The sequence below is a fragment of the Zootermopsis nevadensis genome, unplaced genomic scaffold (assembly GCF_977971745.1).
Source record: "Zootermopsis nevadensis isolate Lab colony 2312 unplaced genomic scaffold, Znev_1.0 Znev_ptg000001l, whole genome shotgun sequence".
In the NCBI taxonomy this organism is placed as follows: domain Eukaryota; kingdom Metazoa; phylum Arthropoda; class Insecta; order Blattodea; family Termopsidae; genus Zootermopsis; species Zootermopsis nevadensis.
In genome coordinates, this window is record NW_028259133.1 from 14,932,603 (window position 1) to 14,958,932 (window position 26,330).

At 38.5% G+C, this 26,330-nt stretch overlaps 3 protein-coding genes across 12 annotated transcripts in view; 2 read left to right on the forward strand and 1 right to left on the reverse strand.

Moving 5' to 3' along the window:
- LOC110830078 (uncharacterized) overlaps positions 1 to 1,735 on the reverse strand; it is a 91,596-nt gene extending 89,861 nt beyond the window's left edge. For 2 of the 4 annotated variants that reach the window (XM_087343534.1, XM_087343539.1), the window contains exon 1: positions 1,345 to 1,735. In XM_087343534.1, coding sequence (XP_087199660.1) covers positions 1,345 to 1,438 — 94 coding nt within the window. In that variant the 5' untranslated portion in view covers positions 1,439 to 1,735. The remainder of the gene's footprint in view (positions 1 to 1,344) is intronic. The other 2 variants (XM_087343529.1, XM_087343523.1) reach the window with 1 other exon arrangement.
- LOC147875212 (uncharacterized) overlaps positions 1 to 5,105 on the forward strand; it is a 72,503-nt gene extending 67,398 nt beyond the window's left edge. For both annotated transcript variants that reach the window (XR_015533809.1, XM_087343582.1), the window contains exons 3-4: positions 3,579 to 3,764; positions 3,940 to 5,105. Coding sequence is in view for 1 of the 2 variants with exons in the window: in XM_087343582.1 (XP_087199708.1) it covers positions 3,579 to 3,645 (67 nt within the window). In the remaining variant the exon portion in view is untranslated. The remainder of the gene's footprint in view (positions 1 to 3,578; positions 3,765 to 3,939) is intronic.
- A 4,760-nt stretch (positions 5,106 to 9,865) lies between these two features.
- Positions 9,866 to 26,330, forward strand: part of LOC110829470 (uncharacterized) — a 31,106-nt gene continuing 14,641 nt past the window's right edge. For 5 of the 6 annotated variants that reach the window (XM_022063202.2, XM_087343593.1, XM_087343602.1 and 2 more), the window contains exons 1-6: positions 9,866 to 10,188; positions 10,297 to 10,550; positions 10,631 to 10,872; positions 15,937 to 16,203; positions 17,772 to 18,267; positions 18,708 to 25,848. In XM_022063202.2, coding sequence (XP_021918894.2) covers positions 10,318 to 10,550; positions 10,631 to 10,872; positions 15,937 to 16,203; positions 17,772 to 18,267; positions 18,708 to 25,848 — 8,379 coding nt within the window. In that variant the 5' untranslated portion in view covers positions 9,866 to 10,188; positions 10,297 to 10,317. Of the gene's footprint in view, positions 10,189 to 10,296; positions 10,551 to 10,630; positions 10,873 to 14,146; positions 14,250 to 15,936; positions 16,204 to 17,771; positions 18,268 to 18,707; positions 25,849 to 26,330 lie in introns of those variants that run through there. The other variant, XM_087343618.1, reaches the window with a different exon arrangement.

A 26,330-nucleotide genomic window follows, 5' to 3' on the forward strand; every position in this document is an offset into this window, starting at 1 on the left:
AGAAAATCACTTATGTGTTATTAAATCTTTTTAAGCGTGTACCGTCAGAAACGTTGTTAATCTCCTGCACGTGCCATAGCTGTCGTACTCTTTATTCACAGCACATTTATTAGACAGCAGACGGACATCATGCTCGATAAAGCGCACCCTTTTGGTGCCAACCCCAAGGCTGCATGAATCCGTTTTTCCTTTTCTCCTTGTATCGGTGTCTGACACCCGTCCTTCTAAACTGCTTGTGTAAATACGTTTCTTGATTATATTTAAACATTTCTCATGGATTTGAACCCGAACCTTTAGATGAAGTCGTGCTATGCTTCAAGGTGAACGTCTAAACTTGCAAGTTTTATGGTCGTATGAGCATTATGTGTTGAATTGAAGTCGATATATGGAGTCGCTGCCGACTGCTTCGTATTCGAGAGGTCCTGGTTAAAATCTCGGCCTGAAGAACGGTTATCTTGACAGACCTTCCACGAAAATGCCGGAGTGTGCCTTAAATTCCTAAATTACACCAGAGCCGCTTCCTTCCACATTATTTCTTATTATTTATTCACTAATCTGAGGTATAGGGACCGTCGCTAAATAAACAATAAATAGAAATATTATTACATTGGTTTCGATTCGTGTCCAAGAATCTTGGCTGTTATGTATACATAGAAGTGATATATTATGAACCTTGATTATTAAGCCGAATTTACCTTAAATGAGCATTCACTAGATTAAGCATATAGCAACCTAAGTTAGAGTCTGTTATTGATTGGAACTTGAGATCGTATTGTCCAGTGTGACCGGCGATCTGAAAAGACTGTACGTACATCTCTGCACTAGATGGATTATTATAACTACTTTTAAAATAATATGGATTTTGTTATGCAAAAATGGGTGTTTTCTATGTGTCAGGTGTGATACACATATTGAAAATATTAAGCATGAAGGAAAAATAAATTCTAATTCATAGAAAGTATTTACCAGGGTACAGAACACTTATTTCAAAAACTTTAAACCAAAATGCATAGTCCTACACACAACTTCTAAATGTTTACTTACAAATGTTCGATATTTTATTCTTGCTACAAAAATAAAAGCGACGAATTTTTGTTAAAATGGTAACTCAATATAGGTTAGTGGTGTTAGGAAATAAACTTGTTGAGAACTTGGGGCACTTGTGTGAAGGTAACCGGTAAATAATGCTACATGTTGCTAATATCCTAACGGAATGCCTTTTCCCCCAAAAAGTAAATTTCAGTAAGGAGAGGATAAGTAGCAACTTGGACAGCAGAATATTCAAGACCAGTTCTATGGGGATTTATATATTATAGAAGGAATACATATAAAAAAATAAATTACCTGTTTCGCAGTCCACATTACGGAAAAACAAATCGCACGTAGCTAATATCACTATTGTTAAATACAGTAACAATGTTCTCCTAGGCTGCAACATGCTTCATGTAGTACGAAAAATGTAAGTGTTAATTCCAGTTTTTAGAAATATTCTACACACTGCTCACACTTCACTTCTCAACGTCGAACACTGTATACTTGAGCACACTGAATCCCTGCACACGTCCTGCCGTAGCCACCAGACAAGTTTGAGAGTTAAACCTGCGAGAAGGTTAAAAGTAATTGTCATCTAAGTATTGACACCAGGACCCATGGTGACGGCGACATTAACACTTCACTTGTACCATCAACGGCTTCTTGGATCCGTGCGGTTCACTGCTCGTACAACGACTGGTAGATAGGGTCGAGCCGGACTTGCAGAACCAGAAAGAAAGGCGAGCTATCCACAGAAGGGAGTGAAACGAGGTCTGCCAATGGAACAGCGCTGTAACTCATGGGCTGCAACACCTTCAGCTCAGCTAGCTTCTTCCAAAAGCTAAATACTTTACTCAGAAGTGTTTCTATCCAACAGCGTTACATTACCCGAAAATGTATAAGCCATTGACTTGCTTACTTTTTAGGATCCAGTCACTTCAGTAATTTCTGGGGCGGCGAAGCTGCCAGAGGTGATAAGTGGTGTGTTGAAGAAAACTACGGAAGAACCCAAACGGGAAAACTAACCTCGAACATATATATAAACTTCGTTAGAAACAAATAAGCAAAATAAGATATATAAATATATATATATATATATATATATATATATATATATATATATAAAGGCAACTATTTCCTGTGAGGCACCAAGAAAGTTGATGACATAACTGAAGGTTTCTCAGACGGTTGGTTATCTTTCAATCAAAGGCGAAAAATATTAAAAAAAATACGATTCATGCTAAAATTTAGAACCCCGCTCTCGAGTGATTATCTTATCAGAATGTTCAAAGTATTCTGAATGAAAATCTTTGTAGTTTTTCTTAGCAATTCAGGCAAATGAGATCCTTCAGATTTAAAGGCAGAGGAAGGGAGCTTAACACTTTGCAAAGCAGAGAAGAGGAGTGACATTTTCCAGCTGGTGCAGAAAAGCTACTTTATAACTACATACATAAAATCTTAAATGACCCTCATCATTAAGAGACGAAACATAGGGTTAAGCATGTGTGTAATTAGTTTATTTTACAGACAGTTGACGCTGATAAATATTCCGAGAACTTTTCATGTCATGTTAGACTACTTCTTTCATGTACCGCATTCTGTTGAACTTCTGTGACCTGTTTTGATTACAAATTAGTCGAACGTCGTTTTAATTGAAACCGGATCTAAAAGCAAGGTTTCTACAAGATAGGGATTTGTGCTACCGTAAACGATGAAACTACGAAACAGAAAATCTGTTAATTTTAGACGTCCCATAGAACGATTTCTTGGTTAGATTTTAGTCTATATCTCTCTGATATTACTATATATTCTTAGCCTTATTCAAGAAAAGTTCACACTACACACAAAATGTGATATTGTGGTACTTATTTTCTTTAAAACATTTGTGAAATTGTCTTCGAGTATACGTAATTCCTACAAGTTGGCCTAAATTTAGTTCTCAGACACTCGAAAAACAGCTATACTCTTCTGCCATAAGCCAGTTGTGTAATGAAATCAGTAGCGGTTATTTAATAAGGCAAGCCTTTCCCAGGGATAACGGAACAACGTCGGCCTCTATTTGAGCCTAGGTATGTGGATTTGTTTCCGCCCTCAGGCGAAGTAGTGGGAAGGGGAGTAATTACTTGAAGATTCTGATAAGGTGGCTAGTACTCCTGAAACGTCGATAAACTTGTACCAGGCTACACGGCGCAACATCCCAGAGGTCAGCCGTCTTTATACTTGCCGCCCTGAGAACCCGAAATCTCACCGTCTACTCACTCATTTGGGTCCAGGGATCGAGACTAGCTCTTTCCGACGGAAAAGCTGAGTAGGTATACTTTACACCTATTAACTTGAGGACAGAAACATCCAGTTTCCGAAATTTTATGTTTCATTCGGGAAACTAGACGATTAACAAAATTTAGAAACCCATTAATATTTAGAGTCGTTCTACTTGGAATTGTGATAACGGATCGTTTGTAAAATGTTTAAGCGATCCACCATTCCTCAATTCAGTCTGACTCTGCAAAGCGCAGACTGTTAGTTCTTTCTGCTTGCTGTTTCAGGCTTACCCGCCACAATTCCGAAGCCTGCTATTGGCTGCACGTACGAGAACTGCAGGCGGAGACGTAGTTGCAGCGAATTCCGTGTAGTCTGCAAAACACCACACAGAACTGGGTCATGCTGAGTCGAGGTCTCAGGTTCGAGTGCAGGTTGCTGCGCTTCTGGGAACTGAGACAGGCGTGGAAAAGGTATTGTCCACCTTGCTGCATCACGTTTTATAGAGTCTTTGGCGGGACGTTCACAGAGGATATCAGTTGTTTGTAATAAGTTTCATGACAATAGTTTCTTGCTGAACAAAAGTATAAACGTCCTTAGTTCAATCACCACCACGTCATCAGATAAGGGGAATGTTTTGTTCCTCAGGTGATGATGACGTCGTCGAAGAAGGCGAAGAAGATATTGAGTACACCATTTAGTTCAGAAGAGAGACCTCAGATTGTGTAGGACATTTCCTTCAGGATGTCACAGCAAGTTCCTCCACGACAGTGTTCTCAAATAAACTGAAGTTTTTGGACACCGTTCGGCTCAGTTTCGTGTTACAACAGTTGCGTTTCAATCATGTCTCTCTGTGTGTGACCTCCAATTAGAAACAGCTATGTTTATCGATGAAACTATGGTTTCCAGTTTTATTAAACCAGTTTTCATGTATCTGGTTTCCACTGTATATGACCTGCCTAAGAAGACTGGCAGTGAAGTCTTCATGAATGATCAGCCGTGTGAGTATGGAGTTAACATCACATTAATTCGTGTTGTTTATCAAGTCTCGCTTGAGATGGTCTGAAAACGATTCGTTGGGAGTGAAGACCTGATGTTGAAAGTCTGAAGCTGCGTTTTTCCTGTCCCAGGATTTCCTCTGCCCTCTGAAGAAAAGACGACAAGGCAGCATGAAGGTCATTTGCTGGCTTCGTCACAGTTCGATTTGCCTATGCCACCGGCTGTCTGCGTATGCCAGGCGTGGCAGTCCGCATGACACAATCAAACAAGATTATCGTCGTTCCATGTACACATTTCAAGCGTATGTTAAATTTTTGGTAAAGGAATCACAATATTTCTAAATTAACGTTTTTACATGTCTTTCCTTCAACTCCTAGTTTCATGAATATCTGAGTAACAATTTGGTTTTCGATGCCATTTTAATATATGGGTAGACCTGTCTTAAAATTTAATTTATTCCCATTCATGCTGCTTTGTTGTTGACGTTCTGATCTGTTTCAATGTACCAGGGATGACACTGCATTTTATACACAGTCCTGCTTACTTCTGTATTGTTGAAACCTGTCGAAAATACTTAAATGAAAAAAGTGTCAATTCGTATTAAATTACATGTTTACGCGTCAGGATTTCTTTTCAGGTTGCAACGAGATCGTCGTATTTGATCTTGTAATATAACACTAAGGTACAACAACACATAATATCAAAACTCGTCAGACACAATCATGAATCGTGTGGGTATACATACTGTGATACTGGGAACGACCCGTTCTTCAAGTTCCTGAGCACTGCGGGTCCCAACTTTTCGTTGACTTGATCTATAGACATTCGGTAAGACTCCTTGGACGAGAAATCGGCCCGTCGTAAGGCCTCTACCTGTACACAGGACAGCACAACACAGAAAGACGCGGACAAACATCCATGGCTTGAGTGGGATTCGAACCTACGGTCCCAGCGACCAAGCGGCACAAGGCCCGCGCGGACCCTCGTGTGTATACATACCGTGCATATATATATATATATATATATATATATATATATATATGTGACAAACTTCATGGAGTAGAGTCAATCTCGAAAAGTTAATAATCAGTCGGCGAGTCACGAATTTTCCCAATTTTTCTGGAACCCGAAGTTTCATTACCGTGTTCCAATAGAACGCCATTGGACCCTGTCCTGAACCGGATTAATCCAGTCTACACCCTCACACTCAGATACAGTCTGGTTAAAAAATAAATGTGCAAATCGCAGGATAAGTACGAAATCAGCTTTCTTTTATTGTGTTCGAAGATGGTCGATCACTGCCACCACGATAGTTTCGTTGGGGCTCCATTTACTCTGGTCTATTACTGTATATAATGGCAATGAAGGCCGTTACCATGACATTTTATTTCCATACTATTGCTCTATGGAGGGAAAGAGCAGACATGATTGCGTAATTGGATGTGAAAACATGCCGTTTATAAATCACACACAACTGCCGGTCTGTACGAAGGTTGTAGTATGAGTAGATAACTGAATTTCAGGGCTGACTTATTATGCAGGTATACCTCGGAGATATTGCGGGTTCGGTTCCAGATCGCCGCAATAAAGCGAGTCACATTAATTTTTTTGGTTTCCCAGTGCATATAAAAGTTATGTTTGCATTATACTGTAGTCTATTAGTGTGGAACAGCATTATGTCTAAAAAAACAATGCGAGAAATACCAAAATGTGACACAGAGACACGAAGTGAGCACATGCTGTTGGAAAAATGGCGCCGATAGACTTGCTCGTCGCAGGATTACCACAAACCTTCAATTTGTAAAAAAAACTCAATATCTGCGAAGCGCAATAAAACGAAGTATCGTCGAAAATAAAGCGGCCTAAAACAAAACGAGGAATGTTACCTCCACCTCGTATACGCCTTCATGACGTGGTTCTTGAACGCAGGGGAAACTTGACCTTACTTTGTACGTATTACATTGTCTCTAGGCGTTTATAGTATAGTCGTATCAAATAAGCGAATAAAGTCCAGCAGTTTTAAAAATAAATGCAGGTTCTACATATTTAATGTCGTAACACTGTATCTTGAGCCCTGAACTGACTCTTGTGAAGTGGGATTCCCACAGCGAGTCACGTGTAGGAGACCCTGACATCCAAACCCAAGACCAGTGATTGGTCAAGGAATATCGATTATTTGTAGACTGTATGGGGGTCAGGAGAAACACGGATACTGTAAACACAAGTCAAGGATTAATCTCCTAGGCCACGGGACAGAGAGGTGAGTGTCCTCCATACACACAGCGGAAGTTACGTCACTCGGCCATCACATTCACACACGTTTCAGTCGATTAACTGGACATTTCTGTTCCTTCCTCTTTCCAGAACGTAAAGCTTTTGCTTGCCGCACTTGACACTCATGAACGTGGCCTACTTACGCTGCTGTTTGTCATTCAGACAAACAGAGTCGGTCACAGTGTATCGATGGTCGTACAGCATTTTGTTACTTCAAACAATGACATAACTGTAGCCTTTAATTTCGTTCATAGGTTTACGACTACAGAATGTGAAGAGTATCAATACTGTTTCCGGATCCGCCATGTAGACCTGATGTGTGGCATCTAATTTTAAAGGAAAGATTTAATTTGAAAACGTTCCAGTATTTAAAAACAACATTAACAAATAATATGTTACATGTACGGAGAACGCGTGTTATCGCCTCTAGATTTTCAGTTTGTGAATGTTCACTTGCTGCTGTCTTAATCAGTAAGCTGCGTAAAACGGAATATTCTGAGAATACATACATACATACATCTTTATTACATTCCATGGATCCATAAGTTAGTCAGATGACAATAGGATGTAGAATAAGTCATAATAATACAATACATGTTATACAAATACAAGTCATATAAATGTCACAAAAATACAAACCAGCCGCTGATCGGCGAATTGAACCCAGTGCCTACTGAATACAAGGCAACGACTCAGCTGCGATTTTCGGTAGCTTTTGATGTCATGCCTGACAAGCGTCATGTACCGGTTCAGGAAATCGATACATTAAAGAAAATTATGCACTAAAGTACGTCAATTAATTGTACACTTCTCAATTTAGAAGGTAGTAGGTGTCATAAGTTCTGGAATTGTAACAGTCCGAAAGTTCATATATTATCGGTCTTAAATCAACCATTAACCTCGCCAAAGAAGGCTTGTACTTACAAAACGAATAGTTTTTTATTATTATTATTATTTATTTATTTACTGCAATTGGGTTTGCACCAGGTGGCAGTGGTCCTTACACTACACAATTACAACAAAATACATATAAACAAGTTTCTTAAAGAAATGTAGAATTAAAAGTAGCTTTGTGTATGGGTGTGACAAACAACACAGTTAAACGCAAAAGTTCTTGTTCCATTTGGCAATCGTTAAGACATTGAGGGCCAATTGGTGCACTGTGGCATTGTACGTCTCTTCCAGCCACAAAATTAGAACACATCACAATCAAACGGTTCGTCCATGAAAGGGTCAACGGAATACTGAATCAGTCGCATACGTCATATGCTGTCCTTTTCAAGAAGAATACCGTATCGTAAATGGATCAGGTCCCAGACTTGCATACTCCTCCAAAGTATTTTTAGGGTAGTAGATGGGTTGGCTGTCTCTCCCGACTGGACAGTCACAATAATATTAACAGCCACTGGTAGACATCACAGATGTAACACTAAATAACCTAGAACAAATGGTACTCAAATCATAAATTACCGAGGAGGTTAATGTAGCAGTAACGGTCTAGACCCGACTCTGGATTTCCTGGTCTTTTCAAGAGAATGTTACTTTTGATTGGTCGGGACCACGTCCTTCCAAGTCCTTACTTTTCAAGACCATCTTCTCACTTCATTAGACATTACAGAAACATGAATAGGAAGAGGTCTGTTTTTATTTCATATCTTCTCGGTCAGTTGAGCAGATATGATCAAGAATAAAAAGTTTAATGTTTTGGCATTCAGTGTTATATTTCATTTTTAAGTTTTCTTATTTAGCTTTTACAGATTCGAACTTGTACCCTCTTCCAGTTGAGAATAATTCATAATCTCATAAGTAATTATTACTGATGAGGTTATGAATCCATTTGAAGTAACTCCTTGGTCGGGTGTTCAGCCGAAGGCATCCTGCAGAGGACAGCACAACACAGAAAAGACGGCCACACACACCCATGTCTCAAATAGGATTTGAACCCATGATTCCAATGTTTGAGCTGTTAAGACCCACACCTTAGATCACGTGACCGCTGTGACTGGCCATTTTTAATTTTAATGTTCTTTATTGCTAATATAACAGGGACGAAGAGAAACACGTCATCTTAGACACCTGTAACTCGTTGTTTGTATCAGTATATCGTGAATCCGGCATTATTGTGAAAGTCATTCTCTTTATCTTAGAAGGCATTGTTTATTCGTGTAAATAGACATAATTAAGGTCAAGCAACCAAGGTGACCATGTATATCAGGGTGTGCAACCTTTTCAGATAATGGGTTACGTTGAAACACACAAACCTTAATGTGGGCCACCTTGAAATGCGAATTTTCATAATTAAAATTATAGTTTTTTAAATTATTTTATTGATAGCTCTTACTGTGTCCATTATTACGCAACTCATCATCTACGTTCACAAAAGAAATTTTGTTGAGAAAGACTAATTAAATAGTCTTTCAGGAGAATGATGATAATACAGCGGGAAAACAGTTATTTTCATATGTTCCAATAAACCAGAGTTGAGTAGTAATACACATTTGTCAAGTTGTTATTGAACTGTTTCTCCTTGGTTTGAAACAGTTCTTTCCGAGACTAGAAACTCAACTGAAACACGTTTCACATAATCAAATCCTTGCAGTTGTCATTAAGTGCTTTGACGTAATAACGCATGCGCAGACAATTACGGATTAGTGGTTGAGTCATCGTCCCACATCATGACTTTAAGCATTCGTAATGTTGGTATCACCAATTGTAGGAAATTATAATTTTGTGTTACTGTGGTCTCGGCTGCAAAATGCATAACCTCCGTACAAAATTTTATACAATTCCATTCCTGAATTATTTGTAGTTCATAAGGCTCCGATAGATGGAAGCACGACCAGGGCTGAATGACGCGAATTTCCTGTGGACGCGACAAACTGTTAAACATGAAGGCATGAATGGGCTCATGAGGTGTTTTGTTCACTCAAAGTGTAAAGAATACGAATAAACGTGGCATTCTTCCAATAGCCATGGGTCAGTAGTGGCTTACATAACACTAAAAAATATTATGGTAATCTGTGGTTCTAAGAAGAACCAACATGTTTCCGTAATCTGTGCCATTGATAACTGTTACATCCTAATTTTATTTTTAGTCATATTAACAGTCTGTTATCAGCAAAAACACAATGCTATATTTTTAAGATAAGTAAAAAAGGGAAATTATTGTTTAATGTGGTTATCATACTCTAATTTGCAGCACGGGTCCTATTCAACCAGCTTCTGAAAACAGCTTTCTCCTCCAAATAGTTGTAATTCTCAATGTATATCGCCAGATGGCAGTGTATATGCAACAAAATGTTCATCTGTGCATCATAGTGCCAACATACAAGTGCAGTTTGTTGCTTTGGTATGCTTACTACGTAAAGTTGTTTCTTGTTTACAATGACGAGATAAATAAAGTAACCAGTTGAACGGGTTTACATTAGTCAATTCAACAGTTCTGTCGAAATAGAGAACAGTGTGTTGTACTGAGCCATGTAATTTGTATAATGATTCTTTATGTACAGTATTTTTCGTGTCACGACCCGCTGCTTCAAGGTTTTATCAAAGGTGATGGGTGTCGGTAAACTGCTGATTTGAACCGTAATAAGCTTATATGTAATGCCAAGAATATCGTAATATGTAAGTTCTTTTTGAAAATGAGTTAAATTTACTGTCGTGGATTGTATTTGTAAAGTTATAATCGTATTTTTAAGTTCACTACTGATTCCCGGTTATTCGTGTTTGTAGAGGTATATCAAGTGAATTATTATGGATATCCCCCTACCAGAGGAATCTCAGCCCCCTGGACTGCCTGATAAGCAAGTTACATCTGCATTTCCACAATGTGATAACATTCCTCTTCCATCATGTGGTATGCAGTTCAACACAACTGCATTTCCACCAACTGCACAGCCAATTGCAGCTCCAGTCTTACCACCAGAAGCTCCACCACTTCCGCAGACATCAGAAGCAAATATTGACCAAGCAGATGACCCAAACAGGTTGGTGTATGAGATCATGAATTTTGCAAATTATTAAATGTGCATGTAACTGAATTCATTATTAGTATGAATCACTGCAGATATTCACCAAGCCGTGCAACTGCTGAAGATGATATTCCAGTCACTCCTCCTCCTCCAAAATCAGAACCACCTCGTGCCCATTCATTTGCACCGAAAACAACTGTACTTGGGAAGGCCCAAGCCAAGAAGCGGCTGCTTGCTTTCTCCATGACCAAACAAGGTGGAGGGGCTGGATTGTCTTTTGGTTTCCAGAAGAAAGTGGTGCCAAAAGTTAATACTGGAAGTGCAAAAGTGTTTGCAGGTAAGACTTTCATGTTATTATAAATTTAAAACTTATGTGAACAAAGTATTAAAGAAACCCAGTGGTATCAGATATGCAGTGTGATTGGTAATTGCTTTTAGGAATTCTGGGAGCATCTTTTTAAACCAGAAATGGGGTTCAGCAGGTGTTTGTATTATCTGCTTTGAAAGTGGGCACTGAATTAGATTTTTTAAATGTTTTTATTATAAGATCCATTGACTTAACTTTTTCATAAGATTATGAGTCTGTATTGCAACTGAACTAAGACTTTTGCATTATATTTAATATTTTATGCTGCTTAACTTTTATTACAAAGTCTTCATTATTATACAGGATATACCACTAATCGTTACACTGTATTTGGCAGCTGAAACAGCACACTTCTCACATAGACCTGCCTTGGTAGCCAGTTATTCATAGCCCGCTTTTCTGCTGTAGTTTAGCTTACCTTATTTCATAGAAGAATATTGAAGTGACAGCTCTCTGCTTCTAGGCTTGCCTCACATCATGAGGATAAGTTCCTGGACACATGAAAGTTGCTGTTTGGAATAGTAGAAATTTCATGCCTGATATTTTCTTGAAGTTCTTCCAAAGAGTGCGGATTTCAGATGAAACTGAACTTGATATTTATAATTTATAATTCGTAACCTTTCAAAAGTATCTTGCTTTTTTTTAAGTAAATACCAGTCAGTGCCTGTGTTTGAAGACTCACAAATGATTAAAAAGCACGGGACTTACAGATGTTTATAATAAAGGTTGGTCCTAGGGAGTGAAGAGCCAGATTGTTAGGTTTTTATGGGGCTTCTTAACAATGTAAAGTAATTAAAGATAAACACTTGAGTTGTGAACCACAATTGTTTTTTTATGTATGTAGAGACAGGATGCAATTAAATATGTTCTGTGTTGTGTTTTTGGAATGAGGAATTACTTCTAGAATACTGTGATAAAAATGTTAGATTATCATGAAAATAAAACAACAGTGAGGTTAATTACAGTGGCTACAACATAAAGAGGGAAGGGAAGATGGAAATGGTAAAGGGGAGCAAGATGGCAAAGAGTCTGTGTGAGCATATTCAGTGTAACTGAAAATATTTTTTTCCCCTTGTAATTTTGACATAATGGGTGGCATTTTGATACACTGACTTTTACATTATAGTCTTTTGTGAATCAAAGTAATTAACATAACACTAGCAATATAGGCACATGCCTTAACTCGAATGTAATACTTCTAGAGTCTAAATATAATAATTTCACATCTAATAGTGTACAAAGGACTGGGTTATCTCTCCAGATGTACTTTTGCTTAATGGTCTTCTCCTCTCTCCCACCCTCCTTTCCACATGTGTATTTGTACTGGTCAGTCAGGCCCAGAGTTTTATTATGACGATTGTACACAATATTTTGTAGCTAAAGATGTCTTTCTGTAATAAATACATGTCAAAAGCTGCATGTATACCTGTGAATATAAAATTACAGAAAACTCATCTGAGAATTGAACTCTCAGGGTGGTGAAGATGTTTATTGTGCTCTTCTTCGTTGATGTCATGTATGCTTGTAGATGGTTATCTACATTTCTGTGGAAGACCACTACAGAGAACTTCATTATTTGATGACATAAATATAAAGTGAATTTAATGGAAAAAACATATTTACATTTTGCCATTTCTTTTTATAGTACTTACATTTTAAATTTACTTTTCTTGCCTATCTGTAAGCAAACTTTTGTGTTATGAAACTTAATCCAGATAAAATACTTGTGTTTAAAAGTTTAATATGCAGAGGTAAATGGCATTTGGTGTTTCAATAATAACAAGTGGACTGACTGTTCATTGCTTGTCATGTTACAATGACAGCAAAACATGTCAAATGCCGCAGATTGCAATATGGATTTTTAACTTTTTGTGTATAATCTAGTGAGAATTATTGTTTTGAGCTGCAGCCCCACATTTAAAACTGAAACCAGCTTTCTTAAAACAGGAAAATTAGGTTTTTATATCATGTAAGTGTTGTAAGATAAATTTCAAATACTAATACTGCTAAGGTAAGTTTTACTTGGCATAATACCAGATTATAGATGATTAATGCAACTTAGGGTTTTCCCTGTTAAAAATTTCTTTTTAGTCTTATAAGTGTATAACATTAAAATGTTGATAAAAATATAGCTGCTAAATGTAGGCATTTATTAGAGATTCCAAATTTATGTCATGTTTTCAGTAGTGCCACTATCTTGGTTACCTTGTTTGCTTGTCCTATCTACTGCAGAATGTTACCCATGAAGCAGTCTAGATTCTACATATTTTCTTGGATCATACTAAGTAGGAGAATAGCCAGTTCTGATGAACAGCAGTGTTGATGCTGTGTTTATCAACAATGGAGATCTTGTTGCCGTTAGTATAAAATTCATATGTGAAAATCCCATTTCACATTCATGTGTATCAGTAGTAATAATTTGTTAGCATTTTTTCTGATCCGGATATTCTTAGAATCCACAAATCATATTTCATTTAATTAAAGTCTTTTGGGCAATTTTTTTTCATTCGGTATTAAATTGATGATCTGTTCTTTCTATCTTTTATGTAGCACTTCATCCCATTTTTGTAGATTCTTTGCCATCAAGCAGCCTTTTTAAGGATATACTCAAACTTTCATGAAAAGCATTTTTACATGTTGGGATTATTGGAATTAATTTTCTGCATTTTTATCGCAGAGAAAAGCTCCTTTGAATTGAGACAGTTTGTTGCAGTAATACCTCTTTGGCATTTCTTTCTTTAAATATGTATGAACATTTTCAGTCATATCATGAGCTCTGTGTAAGTCCATTTCATATTACAAGTCCAGGTACAGTTCACATAGTTCTTAAAATGTATCACAAATTAATGTTAAATAAAAAAATTCTACTGATATAATTTCCTTTACCAACCTTTGCTGCGCTTCTGGCTTTCTTGTCTTTGTTGCATTCGTCTTCAGCATCATCAAAATGAAGCACAAATTCTTCATAATATTGCAGTACTGAACAAGCTGACTGAGAACTTTAAACCACCCATCATGTCTAAAACCTGTCCAATTTACAAAATAAACTTTAGTGAATTTGTGCATACTTGTAATTCTCTACAGTTTCCTAGTGATTCATGGTAGGGCTCATATTGTTAATCATTGTGCACTTTGAGTCTGTTGATACTGATACCCAAAACAGCTTTTATGGTGTTACTGATAGAGATTTCAAATCTGTGATTGACACATGTCATACTGTAATTGAGGGAAATTTATGTTTTAGTAATTCCTGAACTTCACCATGAGTTCCTGGCATCACAGTTGCACCGTCACAAGCAACAGAAACTACACAAACATTCGTTCAAGTTCTCGTCTGTCATTCCATGGTCTGTAATAACTCGCACATACAAAATTAATGTAGTATTTTCTTTTACTGAAGGTTGTGGATTTGTTCATTTTTGGAAATTCTGTTTTTAGAAATAACAGTTTTCTCAATCAAGTGTAACTGGAAATTTTAATAGATATATTTATAGAGTGAAATAAATTGCCCGTATCAGCACCATAAAGTTTCTGTAAATTAATTTCATCATTAAAACCATTGAATGATTTTCTTTTTGATATTTTCACAGCAGAGAAAAAAAAACAGATTGTCTTCTGGGTTCAGATGCCATATAGTCTTGTAGTTGATTATCAACATTTTAGAGGAACATGTTTCCATCTTCTGGGTAGAATGCCAGAATATACTTTTTTAACCACTTCTTATAGGATGTGAAATATTTTGCAGTTGTAGCTTTCTAACAAGACAGTGATTTCATTCACACATTTTGCAATATTTCTTTCTTTGCTCCTCCCACTAACTTCAAGAATATACTCTGTGATCAGATGATTTCTTGTATAAGGACCCAGCTGTAGGGACAAACGTTTAGGTTTCTGGTCTCACATTTTCTTTTGTTTCTTTATGAAGATGCTGGGGACATCATAAATATCACTGTAATTGCTATTTCTGTCTTTTTAATAACATTTCCATCTGGTTGTATGAATTTTTAAGTTTTCTATAGCTTGAGCACATGTATGAGCATCTTTTGCACTACCTCTCATTGCTTTCACATAATATGTAATCCACCTTTCAAAATTACCAAAGTTGAACGGTACGTGTCAGATAACTAATAAGGATTATTCATTGTATGCCTAAAGATCTTTTTTGAACAGCAAACTTGAGGAGGGGAAACTGTCATTTAGATGGTCAAGAAATTCCCCCTTTCCATGTAATCTAGAGGTTTGTTAGTATTCACAAGAGCCTGTTGCTTTACCATATCCTGAGCTAGGTGAATGTATTCTGCATCCCCAAACCAAATTTTCTTAAAATCTATCTGAATAACCTTCCCCCCCCCCCCCAAGCGCCTACATGGCGTGTAGCAGGACAGCTTTACTTTTTTTACTTTATTTGAATATTATTCTCCTGTTTATGCATAGGTCTCTGAAGTTTTCTCTTTCCTTCAGGTTTTGTTTCAAACATTCTGTATGCATTTCACATCTCTCCCATTCAGCTTCTTACCCGAATTATCTCATCCTTCTTGATTTATTTACTCTAATATTTTGTGAAGAGTACAATTTGTGAATCTCATTATATGCAATTTTCTCCATCCTCCTGTTGCTCTCTTTTTCTTGGCTCCAAATGGTCTCCTCAGAATAAAGTAATTAAATAATAATTATAATTTAGTATAAATGATTTCGGGCAGAATTAAACATCGAAGCAGTGTTCTTCCAAATTCCCTCTAGTTATAGTAATAATACATAGCAGTAGAAATCTCTATAGGTATTTGTCATACAGCTACAGGTTTCTGTGGAGAGATGAAATGTCCGTCTGTATATATTGTTCTGTTTGAACAAAGCGTAAATACCGTATATCTTCAGTGGCAGCATATATTCTCTGTTAAGGTACAATTTACTAAATTAGAACGTTGAGACAACTTTTGTTAAAATATGTCCATGGAATTCTCAGTCCTCCTATTTTGCTTGTGATATCTTTGAAGTAGACCTATGTTAATGTACAGTCTGCATGTCTCTTACAAGGCACAGCAGTAGATGATGATGTAGTCCAGGAAAGCAAGGACCCTGTAGTGAAACAGGAGAAACAGGCATCTCAAGGGAAGAAGAAGCCATCTAAGAAGGGGCCTACAAGGGATGACAAAGCACGGGCTGTTGTGTCAGCTATTGAGGAGATAAAGCGAGAGGAGCTGATGTTGAGAGGTGTCATTGCGTATGGTAGTCTGGACCTGAAGACAGCTGGTGACATGACCGCACCTGTACCACTGCTGGGTCAGCCTATGGGACTGCCAAGTAATATGTAGTCACTTTTTGTTTACTTTCTTCTAGCATTGTAGCTGCTGCGTCAACACATCTAATCCTCTGTGTGTGTGTGTGTGTGTGTGTGTGTGTGAGAGTGAGTGAGAGACAATGAGTGGAAGACTTGATGAATGAATTTACTCCTTGCATGATATTTATGAATGCCTCATATTTGGCATTTGTGTAGGGATATGAAACATTAATGTACTCCATACCCTCAAAAAATGTTGAGGTCAAATGGTTAACACTCCTGCTTCATGTTCAGAAGGTCCCAGTTTCAAATTTTGGCAAGGAGACTGGCTATCCTTTCTGAGGTTTTTGTGTATTTCCTCAGTCCCTTCAGACAAATGCTGGATAGTATACAATAAAACCTCTCTAAGTTGGACACTTGGGGTTCCACGAAAATGTTTCCAACTTACAGAGGTGTCCAAGGTAGAGGGAAAGAGAAAAATCATATTGTGGTCTAATGATAATATAATCTATTTACTTACATACACTAACCACTGTAGGCTCACTTGAATTAAGAATTGATGACAATAGTATTAATAATAATCTTTTGAAGCCCGCTCCCATGCATTGCACATTACACCCCAGCCTCAATAACATTTTCTAAAGTTAATTCCACCAATTTTCGTTTCCCCATTGCAAAAAGAAAAATTCCACTCCTGTTAACACAGTCTGAACTCAAATGCAAGCACAGTACTGATGGAGTTAAAACTGTGTCTTCTGCAATACTGTAGTCCAGCTAAGGGTTCAGGAAAAGAATAGTTAAACACTTGCAATGCATTCCAGTGTCCATAAGATAATCCTCCAGAGAGGAGGCACTCATCAGTCAGAAATTCAAAATAACAAAATATGTAACTGAAAAAGTTTCCCTGAAAAGCATCGAAGGTAAGTGCATGCATGAACCTGTCCAACTTACAACAAAAGGGGTGTTCAATTTCCAGGATAAAGGGGTGTCTAAGATATAGGGTATTGTGGATACATAAAATTATAGGATATTCGCCAGTTCCAATTAAAAGTGTCCAATATAAAGGGGTGTCCAACTTGAGGGGTTTTACTGTATTAAATATATCATGGCTATTTCCTTCCTACAGGACAAGGTACAAGAGAGGAGCTAGAATAAGGAAAACTGAAAAGACCCAGTCAAAAGGCCAACTATTATCCACCTTGAAAGCGTTTGACACTAGCCCTCTCCATGATTAGAAACCAATGACTAACAGTTTGTGATTTGTGACATGAACCAAATGTGCCCTTAGTGAATTGTATTCCTATTTGGTATTACCTGACAAATACTAGTGGAAATTAGCATGTATGTTTCTCAAACAGAGGAAAGGCAGATTTGGTTGATACTTTCATTCTGAACAGTAGATACATTTCCTTCTCTTTGCCACCACCCACATCACATTGTCCACATACCTTCTAGGGTGTTTGAGCTGGGACCCATACAGTAGTACTGTAATCTCAGTTTGTCTACAAATCATTCATTTCTTTTTCTGTCTCTTAAGGTGTTTAACATATATGTACATTTTAGAATTTATTATGCTGTTTTTGTTTTGCAGCTAAACCCAAGGATGAGTTTGATTTAAGTGGGAATCCATTATTAGAGCAGCAGAAAGGTGCAATTGAGTCACTGCTAGACAGTCTACTCTCACAGAGTGACAAAGCAATCAGTAATGACAAAGGTGCAGTGAATTCTGAGACAGAAGCAGATGCAGGAAGATCTGAAAGACGAGATGGAGGGAGGAGAAAGGAAGATAGGAAAAAGGACTCTGATAGAGGCTTCAGCAGTCGACGCAGATCCGATGGACGAGAAAGGCGAAGAAGCAAGGAACGACACAGTCGTAGTGGAAAAGATAGGCATAAAGATGAAAAGCGGTCCCGTGTCCCTCCGACAGAACTTCCCACAAGCTGGGCTCAGTTCCATTCAGGTGGTTATCGTATAGAAGAAATTCGACGCCTCAAACTGAAACTAGATGACCGAGATCTTGGAGGGAGTTCAAATGGCAGTCGCAGCAGAGGTAAACACCGTAGGAGGTCGAGGGATCACAGGAGCCGGTGAGGTTTAGACATATTTGTAATACTTTTATAATAATGCAGAATGCATTAACTTGTTATAGGCAAACTTGAAAGGGACATTTTAAATGGTCTCATTGACTAGGTTTCCATTTTATATGTATTCTCAGGTAATGAGGATTGTTTTGTACTTGATTTCAACTTTATTAGGTCATCCTATATCGTTTTATTGTGAAACATGATGTATGTTCTGATGAAAAATAGGATAATGATGTGGCAGGGCTTTTTCCCCCTGTACACTCATTGTTGTTAAATTCACACACTTTCACTTGTTTTTAGATAAGTTTTATAAAATGTCACTGACATTGACTGTATGAAAGTTCAGAATTTGCTTCTGAAAACATATTTTACTTTAATAATCATGATATACTGTTTTGACTGTGAATGAGTTCTCAAATTTGATGTCTCTTTTCTTTCTTCAGATCTCGAGAAGATAGGAAACCCCGAAAGTCACCAACTCAAGATGTTGATAAGGAATCTAAAACTGATGAAGACTTAGATCATTTATATCGCCCATTTGAGGGTCCATCTCGCTTGCGTTTCCCTCTGGTGATCACAAATTCAGCACAGATGATTATAGAATATCCCCGAAGTTTTGTTCATTATACAAAAACTCGGCCACCAGTTTCATACTGTGAGAATCCGAACTCATCCAGTGCTCACTTTCGTTCACGGACTGAAATATTTGGTGATGCTACCTCTGAGATGGTGACACTCATGCAGGAAATTATCAACAGTGAAGAGAAAGAGGAGCCCATTCGATTTAAACGAGAACCTGATGAGAATCTTTCCAGCAGCTTGGCAGCCCTGCAGGTGTCATATGATGAGGCAGAGGTTGGAGGTAGTCCATCCTCTCCTGAGAATGTTGCTGATGGCAGACGGAAAGAACGATCTTGGTATCCAGAGAAAGACTTTCTAATCTTGACAGAACATGAGGGTAAAGATGAAAATTCAATGTCTGAAGCAGAAATAGTTGTCAAAAATGAAAAGGAGGATTTAGAAGTGGATAGAGAGAATGTGACAGAAAGAAAACTCTCAATGGAAGTGATGGATGTTGTTGAAAATGACCACCATGCATTATCAAATAATGAAAATGGCAAAGAAAAAACACCTCAGATGCAATCTCCTGATGCACCTATTAATGTACCAAAAGCTGAAAGAACTACTGTTCGCTCAAAGTGGGACAGTGATTATGAAGAAGACATGATGTCAGCTGAAGAAGCTCAACGTGATGTCATTGAAAAGGAAACCTTTAATCATGAACTAGAGGTTACTAGCAAAGTCATTGATCAAGATTATTTAGTAGAGGAGAGTAAAAATAGGAGCACTGGTGAGTATGATAAGAGCTCAGACACTCAAGAAGAAGAGCAGCCATTATATGATGGAGAGGGGCAAAGTTCAAGGAAGGAAAAACATTATACAAAGATACATCTGGAAGAAAGAAGCAGTATAGTAGAAGAAACTAAAGATGTTGATAATGATGAAGAAAAAGATGATGGTGATGATAATGCCAGTGACAATGATATGCAAGCTAATGACTGTGCATTAGAAACAGATAAGTTGAACAGAGAAAACTTGGCTTCTGCAGAGACCAGCAGTGAAGGTAACACTGATCAGAAGCTTGTGTCAGAATATGAGGAATTTATGAAAGCTGTGAGCTTTGAAACCATTCCCATTGATGAACAAGATGGTTCTGGTAATGAACCATGTGAGCATCAGGAGTCTGCAGAATCAGAGAAGGAACCTTCAGAGGGGGATGTATTTGAGAGACGACAGATGGAACTGAATGTAAATGATACATGGGATGAAGATAGCAAAGAAAGAATGGAAGATACAGAAGAGAGGGTAAATACTGATTTTATGTTCCTGGAGAAAGTGATTAAAGAAGGAAGGGAAAGTAATGTTAAAAGGAAGAAGACAAAACAGGACTTCGAACAACAATCCAGTTCCTCTTCTAGTGAAGAAGACGAAGAAGAAGAAGAAGAGGAGGAGGAGGAGGAGGAGGAAGAGGAAGAAGAGAAAAATTTGAAACCAAGGAAACGTGAAAAGAAACGAAAAAGTAAAGACGTTGAGAAAAGAAAGAGTCGTAGGAAGTCGTACAGTAGTGATGACACCTCCAGTAGTGATGACTCCAGTTCCACAAGTTCAGAAGATGACCATGAAAAAAGAAAACATATTACCAAAAGAGAAAAAGGTAGGAGGAAGTTGGAAGAAATGAGTGATAATGAATTTAAAGAAATGTCTGGAAAAACAAAATCCAAATATAAAAAAGCATCAAAGAAAAAGAAGAAATATTTTCGTAGAAAGAAGCATCAACATAAACGAAACAAGAGACGGAAAATTGAGACAAGCTCCTCATCAGATGACAGTTCAGATTCAGGTGATGAATCTTCTTCAAGCAGGTCTGAGAGAGGACGTAAACGCCACAAAAATAAGGAAAGTAGGGGACGTAGAAAGGATGATAGGGACAGTAGCTCTGAGGACAGTAGTAGCTCCAGTTCTTCAGATTCATCTTCATCATCATCCTCTCATGGGAAGAGCTCAAAGAAGAAGAGGAGGAGGAAAAACTCAAAGAAAGCAAAGAAAGAGGCTCACAAGAAAAGAAAAGAAAGAAATCGGAAGAGAAAGAAGCATCGTCATGACTCTGCTAATAGTGAAATGGAGAACAGCAATAAAAGCAAAAGTCGTAAAGGGGAAAGAAATCGCAGATTATCTGGTAGCAGACATTTGAATAATGGAGAAGACTCAATCATGTTGGAGGAACTGGGGGCTCAGATTGTGAAAGTTAGAAATCAGGATGGCATTGATCTGTCTGCAAGACATTTTGAAAATGCTACTAGTTCAGATAATGAGCAAAATGAAAATAATAAGCAAATGCCATTAAAGGATGACAGAAGGGCATTAACATTAGAGTCTAGTGATAGTAATACTAGCAGGGATCAAAAAGTACAGTGTCAGATTGAAAATGAAGAGAACAGGAAAGAAGTTGGAAACAACAGCATGTTTGCTGATAATGATATGAATTCTTCTGGTGAGAGTTGCTGGGAAGAGAGTCATAGGTCAGAGGAAAAACAAGTTGAAATTTCAGAAGATAGTCATGAAAGAGTAAGCAACAATGTCAGTTTAGAAGTAGAAGGCAAGGGGAGAAGAAAAGTAGAAAAGAGAAAATTTTTGAAGAAAAGACGTCGCGATCGACGTTCCCATTCTGTATCTCCTTTGAATAATTTTGGTCGAAAGCGTCGACGATCTCCATCAACATCTCCTGAACATTCACCAATTCCACAACGTCGTAGCTCTACTGAGGGAAAGGATAAGGGTCAGAGAGACAATGCTGCATCTAAAAGTCAAACGCATAGTGGATATAATTTAAAGCATGGAGATGGAGGTGGTCGGAAGAGGGGACACAATCAAGGTGACAGGGATTTGGCCCCACAAGATTTTGTAGACTATCAAGGAGTCGAGGAACATTCCTTTACTGAAGAAGGAGACCAGTCAGGGTTTGAAAGTTATACAGTTGATATATTTGAAGGGTTCAGGCAGACAGAGATGAGAGTGGATGATAACAGAAACAAATACACAACTTGCCATGATTACAGTTCCAGTGGTGAAGATGACACGAGCAGGAACAAACGTACGGATGATTTAATGAGTCAGGATGAAATTAAAGTCCTTAGGAGACATAGTTTGAGACAAAGTGATGGTGCAGTAGTGGACAGAGGTTTCAAAAGGCAAAGAGATAATCTTGAAAAAGACAGCTGTTCACCCTTACTGGGAAAAATTAAACAGATTGTTAGTGAGGACAAGGAGTTAATAGGCAAGAACAGAGATGATCTGTTGACAAAATGTGTTAAAGACATTTCACAGGCTAGTCATGACAGCTCTGACAATTCTAACATTTGGAATACCAAGGCAGGTGAAGATGGTAGTGATCAATTCAGTCTCTCTAGATCCAGTATAAAGAAAGAAATACAGAATATTTGTCACAGAGGTCCAGATTTTGAGGAGACAGATAGTATGTACAGTCCAGTTGATACTTTTGAAAGTAGGCTAGTTTCTGAGTCTGTAAAAAAGAACAATTCTGACTATGTAGATTCATCAAGTCAAGAATCAAAAATGGATGACAGTTACCCATGTGATATGTCATTGGACAGCCTGAGTAGTCCACCTTGTGTAGAAGAGTCTGCAGCTGTGATACATAACCAAGATCCATGTGGTACCTCAAGAAATCTTCAACTCATTGATCAGTGTAGTGGCTACAGTTCACCAAGTCAGGGTTTCCTCTCAAAGAATGTTATTCCTCAGCTTGACTCATTCATGTCACTGGAAAACATTCCATTGCCACCACCAGCATCTCATAGTGAAGTGAATGTCTTTAATAAGCATATTGAAAAATCATATGAAATTCACCCTCCTTTACCACCAACAACACCCTTAGTAGGAAGCAGCAATAGCAGTTTCAGTGAAGATGTTGGTGCCCAAGTCACTACTTCTGATAATGATTCAAAAACATCTGCATCCCAGCTGTTAGAATCTTCAGTTGGTGTGCGCAAACCTTTAGGTAAACTCCCAATGCAGAAACATGTAATCACAGTGAAGCTTCTTTCTCCTCTTGCTCGACTTCAAAGTTCACCTGGAAATAAACCTTTTCATTTTGAGACCTCAGATGTACAAGCTAAAACTATAGGTTCTGATGAAATAGTAGAGTCTTCTCCATTATCTGTTAAAGTGGAGAACAAACCTAAAAAGGAAAAAGAGGGCAACCTTGGTGTCAAACCAGTATGTCCTGATGAAGGCACTGCATCAGGTGAAGTGAGTAAGAGTAGTGAAACAGATTTGAAAGTACAAATCAAACACCCATGGAAATCTTTTGGCTTATCTTTGAAAGGTGATGGCAGTAATTTAACATTATATGATGATATTTTGGAAACAAATGTCTCTGAAGAGCAAGTGTCATCCACAAGTGTAAAATCAGTTTCAGATGTTAATAAACAGGAGAAAATTCATTCTAATGAAGCTGTCGCCAAGGAACGTACGCGTAAAAGACCATCTCGTTGGGGAATGATGACAGCTCCTGTGAAACATGGCATGGAGAGCATGCATCAAGTCGATGTTATCAGCTCTCAGCAGAAATGTGATACAAACCAGAGTTGTTCTGTGGCATATCCAGATGGCAGTAGTTCAGAAGGAAACAAAGATTCATATGAGTATAAGCAGCATGGTGATATTCCAGCAGAACTTGAATCAGAAGATAGGTCTAGTAGAAAGAAATTGTCAGGTGAATTTGGTATGGATTTAGCCTCCAGTCACTCGGAAAGTGTAAGAAGAGACATTAGAGACTCTGAAGATAGCAGAGTTTTCAGTGGCAAACATTCCAGGTTTGATGATAAAAGAGATGGATGGGATAAAAGAATGGAGGAGAGAGACAATAAGAACAAAGCCAAAGATAAATCTGAAGACAGAGATGTAAGTAGAAGGGTCAGAGGTGAAGATAGGGAAACCGATAAGAAACAAAAGGAAAAAAGAGACAGAGATAAACAATGGGAAGAAAGACCAAGTGAGAGAGAAAAGAGAGGTAGTAAGAGGGGAGAGAATGTAAATAACATGGACACTGAAGAAGACTGTGAACGTAAAGAAGAATATAGAGACAGTGATCTGAGTAATGCAGAAACACATGATGGAAACAGAGTCTCTGATTTACACCAGGCTGAATGGCAGGATGGTGGTGAGACCTCTCATGACAAGAGAGAAATTACTACGTCAGGTTCAGGATGGGGAGATACTGAGGACTACTCTGGCCCAAAGCTGAACTCTGCTGTAGATCCTCCTTGGGAAAGCAGAGTTGTACGCTACCGGTCACGGTCAAGATCACTTTCACCTGAATTCACAGGTTGGGAAGATGCATCTGCCAAGAGGATAAGAGAAGATGATCAGGGGAGAAATAGGCTTGATGGCCAAAGGAACAGCAGCAGGGAAAGGTATGTGGGTCAGCCAAAAGGCAGTCTTGAGAGAGTTGGCAGTGCAGATGGTGATCGAGTCAGAGAGAGCAGTGCTGATCTGGACAGCAGGATCAGAAACAGTAGTAGAGATCGTGAAAGAATGAGAGAAAGTAGTAGAGATAGGATGGGAGGAAGTAATAAAGACAGAGTGAGGGAAAGTAGCAGAGACAGAGATAGAATGAGAGACAGTTGTCGAGATCAGGATAGAATGAGGGATCATGACAGATTGAGAGAAAGTAGCAGGGACCAGGAAAGGATAAGAGTAAGTAACCGGGATAGGGACAGACTGCAGGATAGTGGCAGGGACCGAGATAGGTTGCGGGAGAATAGTAGAGATCAAGAGAGGCCGAGGGGCAGTGGTAGAGATGTGGATAGAACTAGGGGTAGTAGCAGAGACCAAGATAGAATGAGGGATAATAGTAGGGACCGTGAGAGGGTTAGGGAGAGGCAAGAAGATAGAGAGAGGAGAGATGAAAGATGTATACGAGATCGGTGGAATGATGACTTGGACAGAGGCAGAGATCGAGAGAGAGACAGAAGAGTAGATAGACACTGGGAGAAGGAGAGGCATGAGAGGAAAAAGGATGATAGAAGCAGAGAATGTGATAGAGATAGAGGACGCTGGGCTGAAAGAAGAAGTCACAGCCCAGTTGTTGAAGACCGCAGAGAGCATGAAAGTAGTGGATCAGGATACTACATCTCAGATATTCCATTACCCATAGCCAGTACTGCTGAGTCATGGGATCCAAGTACTGGAGTTGGTTCAGGGGAAGCAGACATGGAACTTAGTTGTTCACCAGCATCATCCCCATTAGTTGGATTTAAGCGTAGCCTTGCTGATTCAACCATAAGTGATTCTGAGTTAGTTGCTGCTGCAGGGAAGCAGGAAGAGCATCATCCTTCATCTCCATTTCAACAGTGTGGTGGGTATTATAATACTGGCTCTTACCCTCCAACTCGAGAAGTATGTAATGTGTCACCAACTGACTCCCCATCATTTTCACCCAAGAGAATATCCCTAGATGATCGAATTGAATTAGAACTTGGGGTAAAGAAAAGCTCACCACCATTGCCACCTGCACCACAGCAGATTCCAGTGTATCACCAACATCAATCCTACACTGCGCCGTATACTGGTTATCAAGATGGTAGCTATTACACTGTTCCACTTCCTCAGCCACATTATGAAGGTAATCCTACTGCCATGTCTGGCAGTGAGAAGGTGATGCCTACACATCCACATTATATGCATTCTTGTGAAGAATTTTCTGGTCCACCTCAACATGAAGCTTTGCACCATCAAAAACAGTTCATAGGAGGACCACCTTCAGTGCAGCCAGAAGAAAAGTATGGTCCATCCGCTCCTAAGAAACGCAGGCCACCACTTCTACCCACACCTAGCAATATAGCTCCTGATATGAGCCATTGGGATTCCCCTGAAGCTTTCATTGGTACACAGGAGATCCATAAGATGGTGTTGACACCTGAACTTGGACGATCTGTAGTTGTGGCCTCAGAATCATTCATGGGCTCACAACAGATGGGTGGCAGCTCTCATGTTGTACAGGTGAGAGCAGTCAAAGAAGAAATAGTGTGTTTTTAGTGAACTGTGTAACTTTGTGAAGCAGAGTCCTCTTTGAAAAGCTAATTGTCACTTATTCCAGAAATTTACTGCTTTGTATTATTAACCAAAGGTTTGTCACTGTGTTTGCAAGAGCCTGCTGCCAAGTCACATGAATTCAGTTTGCTTCCTTACATTCTAGTTCCTTAGCATACATCTTCATATTATTCTCCCATCAATGCCTAGGTCTCCCTGTGGGCTCGCTTTCAGGTTTTCCAAGCAAAATTGTGTATGAATTTCTGATCATTCCTATGTGTGCTGCACATCCCACCCAACACATCCTCTCTGTTTCAATCACTGTAATAATATTTTAGGCATTTTTTTATAGCTAGAATTTTGAAACATTATTTCCCACATTTGAAGTTTTGGTTTTAGAATTGTAGTTTATCTTTCTCAGTTTAGTCCTTCTACCATTTAATATTTTCACT